This window comes from Puccinia triticina, chromosome 8A (genome assembly GCF_026914185.1).
Source record: "Puccinia triticina chromosome 8A, complete sequence".
Classification (NCBI taxonomy): Eukaryota; Fungi; Basidiomycota; class Pucciniomycetes; order Pucciniales; family Pucciniaceae; genus Puccinia; species Puccinia triticina.
The window spans coordinates 721,924-733,724 of record NC_070565.1 but is presented as its reverse complement, the minus strand read 5'-3'; the positions used below and the strand labels follow the sequence as shown (position 1 = coordinate 733,724).

General features: G+C 49.5%; 1 protein-coding gene across 1 annotated transcript; it reads right to left on the bottom strand.

Annotated features, from left to right (window-relative positions):
- Window positions 1–10,608: 10,608 nt before the first annotated feature.
- On the bottom strand, window positions 10,609–11,145 carry PtA15_8A80 (uncharacterized protein; the record flags this gene model as incomplete). Its single annotated transcript, XM_053172252.1, has 3 exons — window positions 10,609–10,803; window positions 10,892–11,020; window positions 11,107–11,145. The coding sequence occupies 3 exons, from the start codon at window positions 11,143–11,145 to the stop codon at window positions 10,609–10,611; spliced, it is 363 nt and encodes a 120-aa protein (XP_053022734.1).
- Window positions 11,146–11,801: the final 656 nt, after the last annotated feature.

Here is an 11,801-nt window from a genome sequence, read left to right as displayed (position 1 = left end):
TGGGGAATTAGGCAACAATGGACAGTTGATCATCCGCACCAGCGCCTCCGCATTGACCAGTAATTCAAAATAGACGCCCCACAGTATGTGTTGCAATCTCCGCACAATTTTTGCCACTCCGCACAGCTCCAACTTCGGCTGAGAATACCGCGACTCCACATCTGTAAACATCACCGATTCATACAGCACGGGCCAATCCTTCCCGTCCTCTTCCTGGGTGAGTACTCCGCCCGCACCAAACTCACTGGAGTCCACTGCCAGACAAATTCCGCCGTTATCATAGTCGAGTTCCTTTAATAGGATCTTTTGGCCTACTATGTCCTTCAGCATTGCAAACGCCTCATCACACTCTTGGGTCCAGTTCCACTCCGCATTCTTGCGTGTCAATCTCCGCATCGGACTCACAATTTCCGCAAACCTCTCAATAAACATGCGCACAAAACTACATAACCCAAGGAACTGCAGGATATGAGACACCGTGCGTGGTTTTGGCCAATCCAGTATCTTGTTCCGCTTAGGTTCTGCGACCCGCCGTCCGTCTTTGGACACCTTGTGCCCTAGGACCTCCAGCGCCGGTACACAAACCGCAAACTTCTTTCCTGAAACCATAAGGCCCGCTTCCTCAATCCGAAACAAAACCCGCTCCAGAGCCACCGCGTATTCCCAGATAAACCGACAAATATTAGGATTCTCCGCCAAAGTCGCTCCGCCGTAGTCACTCCTCAGTCCTTTCACAGCCGCATTGTCGATAAATATCTGCGCCGTATGAGGTAACTCATCCTGAAGGATCCAGGACATCTGCGCCTGATACACCGCCACCAAATTCGTAGCCCCCTGCGGAAGCCAAGTAAGCTGCAAGCGCCCCAATTGCGTCTCAAACACCGTCAGCGGCCTTGACTCCGTATGCAATTCCTGCTGGTCATATCCGCCCATTACGTCCACCAGACCATAGCAAACCCGCCCCGCCATAGTGTCAATGAACTCCTCTATGCGTGGCAGCAACCCAGTGTCCCGTATAGTGACCAAATTAAGCCGTTGCAAGTCATGCACAATCCGCAGACTCTTCTTGTCCTGCTTAATTACCGCAAAGATTGGACTAGAATAGCTGGAGCATGATTGCTCATACAACCCCGTCCGCAACTGTTCCTGCACCAGCTCCGTCATCTCTCCCCGAATTGCCGCTGGTATAGGGATGGGCCGTATCTGCCATGGCTCATGCGGAACCGTGGGTATTTGATCAGGATCCCCAATACTCCGCTTGAGTAAGCCCCGATCTTCCAGTCCGAATGACAACGCCTTGTCCCGCAACGTGATGGCTTCGGCCAATAAGTGGAACTCCTCCTTGTGGAGCCATCCCGGTGGCCCAAAGTTGAGACTAGCCAACCGTTCCGCCGTAATCCGCATCGTCGGCTCAAACCTTGGCGGGACCCAGTGCAGAGGTGTCTTGAACGGATCCCGGCTCCACTCAATCTCCCTCAATGGCGGGTTGAGCTCCTGCGGCATCGCCACATTCCGCGGCCGCACCTTCTTCGCCACCGGTTTATACCTTCCCCCGTTGACTCGGCTCATTCTTGCTTCACCGTCGCCGCCAATTGTCCTGGCTACAATCAAACCCCTGTGCGGACGTCTCACTTTGCTCACGACCGTGGCACAATGATAGGGTTTCGTAGAAAGCCAACTCGGAAGTGCATACTTGGGAGGACTTACTTGTACACTGCTTGCCTCTGCCGCGCAGCTCCCGATTTCCGCACTCGTCCATTCCCGCTTTCCACTTGTCGCTCGTCCCTGTCGCAGAGTAGCGGCTCACCAAAGTGGCACTGTGGTAGTGCTTTGATCCTTCCACACTCAGAGATGCACACAATGGAAAGCTCACTTTGGTATTGAACTGCCCCGCCGTGCCTTCGCCAATACCCTCCCGCTTCTTAAATGTTGACCGTCCAGGCTGAGTCAAAGCCTCCTCCGCCCGGATAGCTCGGCCAACAACTAAAAATCCTCCGCGGGAGGCTCCGCACAGTGATGCAGTGCCCCATCGCCCACCTCCGTCACCCAATCTCCGCTTTGAGGCTGGCAGATGATTGTCTCGTACTGCTTCCTGTGAGTCCCTTCCACCCGCATCACTTCCTCTTGCCTTGCGGGACAGAAACGCAGCTGCGCTCGAAATGCAAAGAGCGCTGGTCGACCAAGGATGATCTTATGAGACCTAGTCACCAAGAAAAATAACTTCTTGACCACTCTCGCCACCTCCACGGTCTCTGCCTCTGCTACCCCGTCCACTTCACAATTAAACCCGCCCATCGTGCGGATTTTTATGTGAGTCTTCCGCAGCACCAAGTTAGCCTCCGACGCCAAATCCGCCGGGAGAATGTTGATCATGGACCCCGTGTCGATCATAGCCCATTTTGTGACGTTTCCTACCCTCATACTCACGTATCCCAGTGGGCAGGACACGCACATAGATGGTAGAACGGGAATTGAGTCCAGCGAGTGTCCAAACTCCGCACACTTAACCTCCGCAGTTTCCGCGTTAGTGGTGACAGCCGTTGCTGCTGGCTTCCTTTCACCTGACGCCTCTTTCAACACGCCAATCATCTCATCCGCCATCACCAGGGAAATTGCCGCCAGCTCCCTCAAGGTAAGGGCTACCGTGGTTTCCGCACCCATTGCTTGCCGTGCAACTTCTGCCGCCTTTTTCTTGTTGCCCCCCGCCACCGGAGCTACCGGAAGCTGCTTGACCGGCTCCGGTCTGGCTCTAGGAGCGGGAACGGGATCCAAATCCATCTTCTCCAAACGCTCCCCTAAGAAGACTTCCCCCGTTTGCACGCACTTCACACTGCTGGCCACTGCCGGCGGCTTCCACACCATGCCCTTGACCATCCCAATATTCACTTTCCCTTCCACCTCTTTTCCTTTTGCCAAAGGTTGCCTGGCCCGCACCACATCCCTTGGAACCGTTCCATCCACTGGCGTACAATCCGGCCAAAAGAAAGCGCGCCCCCACGAGGAAACTTTTCCCGCAGCCCAATCCGTTTTGAAGTACTTGCACTGATTCCGCATATGGCCAGTTTCCTTGCAGTAGTCGCACACCGGAGGTCCTCGCCTCCACGGCGGCATCCCGCCAGCCTGCGGAGCACCGTCCGTTGAGGAGCCGCGGGAGCGGCTGCTGGTGCCACGGCCGCCTGCTGTTCCTTTGGTTGCTTGTGCGCCGCTTTCTGCATGAACAGCTTCAATTCTTTCAGTGTATCCGCCAGGTCACTCACGTCTTTGACCGTCACCGGCGCCTGCGGAGCCGGTTCCGCCCTCACAACTGCATCTCCTTGGCTGTTGTTCATGAGCTCCAACACTTTGAGTTCTGCCTTGACAGCGGAGCGCAGCTCCTTCATGCTGGGCAGCAGTTTTGGCCCACCTAGTCGTGGTTTGACCATCAGTCCTTGCTTGTTAAGTCCCCGAAGCACCTTCTCCGTGAAAGTCCGGTCGAATCCCTTCAAGAAAATCTGCTTTGTCGTACCCATATCGGCCGTCACGATCTTGTTCCGCTCCAGATACCGCAGAACCTGGTCAAAACTGGTAATGTAGGACACATACTCCGCTCTTGTCCGCACACCGCCCTTTTCCGCACGCTCCAAAGCCACTTTCTCCAAGTCACTCTCCCGATACCTGGGTCCTCGATCTTCCCACCTCTCAAGTATCTCCTCCTTGAGCTTGGTCCAATCCTTACTCTCAAACCCCTTCATGTCCTCAACTTCCCGCAAGTCCTTGCCTTCTGGAAAGAAGTTGACCACCTGGTACACTTTATCCGCATCCGTCAGACCTTCTTGCAGAGCCGCTCTTTTGAACCGGTCGATAAAACGCTCCACCTCTGCCTCTGAAAACTTAAGGTGCGGATAATCCCTGGGCCGTATCTTTGCTCCGCTCGGCGCAGGAGCTGCAGGTCGTTGTCCACCTAGCGCTTCTTCCATGGTCTCGTCTTCTGTCTCCTCTGGTCGAACTCCGTAAGTTCCGCTTGTTGTTCCTCCCGCTGACACCGCTGGTCGATTGTTCAGGGTGCTCCGCTGATACAACTGTCGCCTCCTTGCTGCGATTGACTGATTAGGTGAAAACTGACTCCGCGCCAACAAAAAGGATATCTGTCCTAGTCTTGGTCCTCCCGCTGATCCCAACCACAATTGTCTTTTGGCTGGTCTTGAAGGAGAACCTTCTCTGTTTGCCGCAACTACTGTGTCTCCAATGTCCGAACCGCCTGATCCGATCTGAGATTCTTCGTCACCTGGAGTAAAGAATTTGCCTTCCGAAAGGGTTCATTCAACGTTTCCGCGCAAGTCTAGTTCCCGAGTATCCAATAAGGACACAAAGTTGGGTTTCCCGGCCAGACCCCCACTTGTGAGAAATAAGGGTGGTTAGCTAGTGTAGAATGTCCGCTGACCGCCTTCTTCAAGAATATTGATGTCTGGGCTGTGTGATTGTTGGTAACTCGGCTCCGCACTGCTACTTTCTGCTAGCCTTCAGCGCTCCTCTACCAAGCCTGATCTATAGCGTAATAATCCGCAAGTGAATAAAGCTCCGCACTTTGTAAGCACCAGAATCCGCAGTAACTCTCTAATAAGAATAAGAACACAGATAATCTCCCAATAACGCTTGTACGTCCGTAGTTGTAAGTACAATGATGAGTGAATATCCGTAATAATTCGATAAGATAAAGATAATCCAATCATAGAAAAGAGAGAGAAAAACCCTGAGCCACCCCCGTCCTTCCCTCCACGCATGTCACTGTTCCCACCCGATCCCGCACACCTGACACTTTCCCGCACTAGTCCTCCAGCCCCGCCCGCTATCCCGCTCGTCACTCTCCCAGACTCCGCTCCTCTCCGACGCTTGTCCTCCCACCGTCCTCTGTCTAGCCCCCGTCAGTCGTTCTCTTGCCACCGCCTTCACCCCGGTTCCACCCGCTGGTGGAACCTGCTCTGGCTGTCATGGCTCACCCGCTGACGCGCCGCTGCTACCAGTCCACGTGTGTAGTCCCGCCGCAGTCCAGCCCTGTCTTTTCCGCTCCGATCCAAATACCCAATCCGAAATCCGCAATCCGCAATCCGTGATCCGTGCATTCCAATCCGCGCGTGACTTTCCGTAAGCTTTCCTAGCGTGCTTTCCTGACCTCATCCTCAGTGCTTATGTCACCGGAATGCACTCTGCCTGAGCGGCTTTGTGCATTCCCCGCCCGCGCTATCCCCGCGTGGACATTCTACCGCGCTCGCCTATATAAATCACCACAGCGCCCTGTGGTGTACTTGGATTAACTAAAACATTATGCTGATCTGCATTTCAACTGCATGAACAGTGCAAAACTGTGTGGTAACTATGTTCATGCTAGATAAAACTGTATCCACCGGACCCAAAACAAAGGCAATGTATACCACATTTCCTTTGTCTTGTGTCCAGTGATATTGTAACTCTTGAAACCAATGTGATACTGGGTAATTTAACTGTTCATGTTGATGAACTAGATGAAAAACCAATTCTTGGAATCTTTCTCATTGTCTTTTTTGCTACAAAAAATTTAATACCACTCAAATATAATTATCTTGAAAGAAAAGCCGGATCTGATAGTGCCTTTTCTCAAGGCTGTGGAGGAATTGAAACACATAAATATGTAGTTGCATAGAAAAATTTATAATTGGTAACCCTGGGATATGTAAATAATTATGCATGCTTTTAATATATCCAATTGCTTTGGTGTTTCTTGAGAAGATCTCAAACCTTGTCAATATTACACAATTTGTATTGTACAGAGGTTGGCTGGGAGGAATTCTGGCTGACAATCACAGTACGGAATGATTCTCTCTTGGATCTGTTTCCTGGAGCCTTGTCACTATTGCGCAAGCTGTAAACATAATCTTGAGCCTTGTCAACATTTTGGATGTTGTAGTTAAAGTCTCAAGCCTTGTCCTATTTTTGCGGTTAAGATGGTGTAGAGGGTAGCTGGGCAGCATAGTTCATCACTTTGAACATGCCTTTGTCAGTTTCCCAATGTCCAATTATGATTCCCGCATGCTACTGGCCGGTTGCAAACAAGTGGGTGACAAGATTTCCTTTGTTGGATTCCTTGTTTCTAAGAACACCACGGCCTTCCAGAACTTCTGCTCTAAGCACCAGGTCAGGGTGACTTATACCAAACTCTTTGTTTATATCATCAACCCACTCTTCAACCGTTTCATCTATAACTGAATATCAGCAATTCTGGAGATACTTCAGAGTTTTTTTGTATTCATCATTGACTCACGGTCTTTGTTTTTATGCTGATATCAACGGTGTAAGCGCTGCGCTACCTGTAGCGCGGCGAAGCGGGTAGCGCAGCGGGATTTTGAGCCGCTGCGCTGCGCTTTCCTATAGCACAAGGCCCGCTAGCGCTGCCGCTATCTGTTCACGGGTGGAAAACCCACACAGTGGTAGCGCGCTAAATTAGTGTTTTTTTAGCGGTGCGGCGCTTGATTTTAGCGCAAGAAGCGCGCTTCGCGCTAAATAAAGCGCTGCAATAAAAATCCCGCTATTGAATTCTCAAGGTCCAAATAAGCGGAAATCGCGCTTAGCGCTAAAAATAGCGCAGAAAATCTCGATTTCAGATATGGAAGAATGAGAAAAGCAAGAAACAAAATTAAGTTCTAGCAGCATGGCATTTCTGGATGCCCTTGTTTTTGTACCTTTGAAATTTTATGTTTTGCTCGGAGTGGTTGATCACATCTTCAAGGCTGAAACGCTGCGCTGCGCTACAAAAAAGCGGTCTTTTAGCGCAGCGCAGCGGGGAACCGCTGCGCGGTCAGCCCAAAAAGCGGTAGCGCAGCGCCAGTCCCGCTGCGCTACCGCTGAAAATAGCGGGGTCCCGCTTTTTTCCCGACCCAAAAAGCGGTAGCGCAGCGGGCGGGGCCACTCCTTTCAGCGGCGCGCAGCGGCCACCAAAACAGCTGCGCTTTGCGCTGCGCTGCGCTTTTTTGGCTGGCAGCGGGGGAGCGCTACGCGGCCAGCTCAAAAAGCGGTAGCGCAGCGATGGTTCCGCTGCGCTACCGCTGAAAGTAGCGGGTCCCTGCTTCTTGCCAGACCCAAAAAGCGGTAGCGCAGCGGGCGGGGCCGCTACTTTCAGCGCAGCGCAGCGGCCACCAAAACCGCTGCGCTTCACGCTGCGCTGCGCTTTTTGAAGCGCAGCGCTTTCACCCTTGACATCTTGACGATCCGAGAAAGACCCAGCTAGTTTCACCCCATTACGCAGCCACATGTGACTGCTTATACAACTTTCTATTGTTTGTATAGCAAGGCCTGACCTCCCGGAAGCGCAGACCCTTGCGGCTGCCGAGAAGGTATGCTCCACGCTAGCCGAGCTTGCCGGGCAGGATAGGTAATCTCTTGCCAGAGATCCTAGAACCGGGAAATCCTTGGTATGCAGCTATCAAAACAATATCAGTAAAAATCAACGCGCCAGGGAAACACTTCATGCTCACCTTCCACCAGGCCAGAATATCCCCTTTTTTTGCCATTGGGAAGTCTCCCTTGTTGTAGCGCTTGAGTTCGGTATTAATCTCAATTGTAGTTGAATTAGTAGGGTAGTAGTTAAAATCTTCCCCGTCGGTTTCTGACTCAGAGGGGGTTGCATTGGTATCTGATTGGGTCGTCTTTGGTGGGGTTGATTCGGGTTGTATCGACTTGAGATATGCTTTGCAATTTTCAAACGTCTGTTTGATTAAATTGGTGATCCGTGCAAAGTGTGTCTTGAGTTGCATTGTGAAAAGCATCATGCGCCATGCCGGATGTAGGAATGTGACAATGATGACCGTTGTGGTGCACCAAATGGTACAGGCGGTGATTCAGATCAAATCCGCAACGCGTGGAGTGTATCCAGTCCTCAAGATAGTCAGCTTTCATCCCCCAGTCTCAAGAACTCAGTCCTCAAGATCCTCAAGACGTTTCAGGATCTCCTCCCCCCCCCCTTTTTTTTTCCTTCTTTTTGTCTGTTTTGTCTCTTCCTTCTTTTTCTTGTCTTGTCTTTTCTTTTTTCTTATATGCGCGCTTTTGGATGGAGATGTAGGTGGTGGGTTGGTGTGTTGTTGTGTGTTTTCTTTGTTTTAGTGTTGTTTTCTTTTCCTTCTTGTTTTGTTTTTGCGTGCGCAGAGGCGCGCAGGTGTATGATGACCTGTCCATACATGTCACAGCTCCCAGAGTCTGAGTTCAGTTTGAACTCAGATGATGGGGCGGCATGGACTTCGTCTGAACCCTTTTCTTTTGGCTTTTCAGATCATCCATCCAGAATCTTGATCTTATTGATCCTTCTCTGAGTCCGTGTGTCTTCTGAGTTCAAACTCTCAGCACTTTGAGTCCCATTTCCCCGAATCCCTTATTTAGATCACATCTTCCGGCCCTCTTTGCCGGACTTTTTTTCCCCTTCAGATCCTCAACAACAAACTACCGCCAACAGGAATCTACACCTTGTCGTCTCTCAACAAATCCCCCCTCCAGCTTCCGCTATCCTCAATTCCTCATCTCTTTTCCAGACCACCGCGAAGGCAGCGCACAACGCAACTCTCCCTTCCAGTAACTGCCGACGGCCCAGCACCGGTCGGAGTTCCACACCGTGTTGCAAGCTAGAGCCAGGTCAAGGTACTTCTTAGTCACCGTGAGCATTGGGGTAAACATGGGTTCAAGTGCGGTCAAGATTGCCGCTCCCTTCTTCTTTTCCAAGGAATCAATCACTCGCAAGTATTCGTAGATGACCATCGGCAATTTGGGCCCGTCGCCCTCCATCCTTTTGGTCAGTTCCAAAAAGTCCTGTATATAGAATTCAACTCAAAAGTGAAATCAGTGATGATTAATGTGAGTATCTACTAGAAATAAAAGGACCGCCAACCTTCAAGACACCATTTAACTTATTGATATCCTCCCATTCATTTGTGGTCAAGTCGTATGACCGGAAGAAGTTTTTCTTGGCCGGTTTGCCTATGCAGCTTTCAAACTCGTTATCAAGTAGCTGCTTGATCACCTGATGAGATAATTAATTGAAGTCAGAAAGTTTGAACAATCAAATCAGATTAGATGAATCATTTTGCAGACCTTCCTGCCCTTGTAAGCCCGCTGACGACTGTCGTAAGCTATATTCCATTGAATTCCATAGCCACCAATCACTCCACGACCTTCGTAGCCCAGCTTAGAAGCCCATAGCTTCCACTCAGCCTGCTTTTGAGAGGAGGAAGCTATCCTACGGCATATGTAGTCAATCTATAGTAGCTTGATATCAGCTTGATGATTTATTGCACCGGTGTTGTGAAGCAAATAGTCCTACTTACCTTTTTTAATGTGAAACCAATACCCAATTCATTGTTGTTGAGATCCTCATCCTGATCCTTGTTCTCCCATCCGGGTTGGGAAGACACTTTTTTGGCATCATCCGGATCAACATCCTTGTCTTCAGAGAGCTCAGTTGTAACCTCAACTATATCTTCAGTGAGTTCTTTGTTCCCAGCAGTCTCATCCTCCTCAGCAATGCTGCCAACAACTGGGAAATACTTATTGGTCTTTTCTGGCCGGACCATTTTCTTTGAGATATTGAGCGCCTTCAATCCAGCTCCGAGGATCAAGGCAATCACGTGACATATACATCAATGATGATTGCTGGCAACTTCCCAATTGGTTGAATCAACAGTACGAAATATGTTGGCTACCCCTTGTGCCATTGTGAAATTGTTGCTTCCCAAATCGGTTGTCTGGGCAATGACGTATTAATTGAGTATGGTTAGTTTATTTATGATCAAGAAGTCAAAATAATCTAAATGACTTATCTTATGATGCAGATTGTGCTTGACTAGCACGTTGGCAAACGGGGTGGCCAAATACTTGCCATTGTGATGCCATGAAACATACTTGATAGCAAGATGTCAACATACATACTTCCAGCTTTGATCAATATAACAGCAGGTTATACCGAGAAATGCTTTGTGGCTGCCCTTAGTAGTCCACACATCGGATACAATTGATATTTTTGAGTTGGACTCCTGTAATAAGAGTTCACATCAGTGGAAGACCACCAAAGTCGGAGTAAAAAATAAAGATACATACAAGAATATTTTTGATGACCATGGAGTGTTGCTCCATGTAGAGTTGATGGGCATGCAAAGCAGCCCAAACACGGGAATTCAACTGTGTGTTGCTGAGACAAAAGTCAAAACAAACCTGCAAGAGAAAATCTTCAATTCTGAGCCAAGGAAGAGACTGTTGGACAAGCCAGACAACCAGAAGCTTGTTCAAAGTGTTGTTGTCAAATCTGCCTTTCGTTGTGTAGGCAACCAGAGTACCAGATCCGGACAACTTTTCTTGGACCTTTTCCAAAGCAATCTCAACAGCAGTTGGGGGAAGTAAGGCACCAGCTTCAATGGCCTTAGCACTCCCAGGACAGGCCGATCGGGGTCGAGAATTACCGCAAGTGGCACCATCCCTGTGACTTTTGAGGTTGTAGTTTGATCAGGATGATGCTTTGAATTGGTTGGGGCACCATTTACATGTGAATGCATCGGAACCAGCCTCCTGTGGTTATGAAAATTATCAATCTGATCAGTTAGACAATCCAAAAGATTAGAATCAACTTACCTGCTTTGGACCTTTGCCCTGAGGGTAGAAGTACAGCTTAATACGCTGATATCCATCCTTGTCAACATCTTTGTCTTCCTTTTTCAAACCAGTCACCTTTGAATTTGCATCATCGGAGTCCTGTGCGGTATCTACTCGGACTTTCTGTCCAGTGCGTTTGGAAACTTGCGTCACCCCTGAGAATACCTAAAAATATCGCAAAATAAGACAAAATATATAAAAAAAATACACATAAAAGCAATATGGATTTCCCGCTAGTTTGTGATAAACTCACCTGCTGGCCGTCCTTGTTTTCAATATCTTGACCAGATTTGGTAGCAGTATCAGTGATATCGTCTGGCTCAGATTCAGCATCAGATGGATCGTGGACCTTGATCACAGTGGCAGGGACTTTCTTCTTCTTCTTGGGGTTATTTGGGGCAATAACGGCACAGCAAGAATCATGGGAGGTGGCTATGTAACCAGGGCGGGAGATAGGTGTGCGCAGACGAGTGGATTCACGGCGAACAGAGTTTGTCTCAGAGCCATGATGATTGGATTAATTATTATTTGGGGGAGTTGATGGGGCTTCTTCTATTTCGCCTACCATTGCCACGGTTATCTTGGATGGGTTTGGAGGAAGGGAAGTATGTGGGATATCAAAAATTTAAGAAAGAAAGTGTGAATTTGATGCAGGGCAAGGTAAGGTAGGTGTTATCTCAGGGTCCGTTTAGCTGGTATCTCACAATGTAACCGGTATAATCAGCCCTGATAAGCAAACCTAATTCATCCAGGGAGTAGGACGGTTCACGTAGGGCCGAAATCAGCAAGACCGAAATAAAGTTTATCCCACGGTCCCAGCCAATTTGGCTGGGAAGGCTTGCTGATTTATAAAATCAGCAAGGTTAAAAATTGCCTATGTGAACCGTGCTAGTATAACTATATTACCATTAGGGCTAATGTTGGATGCACTGCGTGGAGATAGCTTGAAGCGCGCTGCGGAATACGCAGCGCGGAGATAGCGTGAAGCGCGCTGATTGCTATCATGTAGCGCGTTGACTCGCGCTTGCGCTTTTACCGCGCAGTTTTTTAGCGATAGCGCTGATTTTTGCGCTGCGCTTGCGCTTTGGGGATCTGGGAGGAAGTTTTAACCGCTAATTATAGCGCTAGCGATAGCGGGATGCGCTAGCGCTAGCGCTATTTTG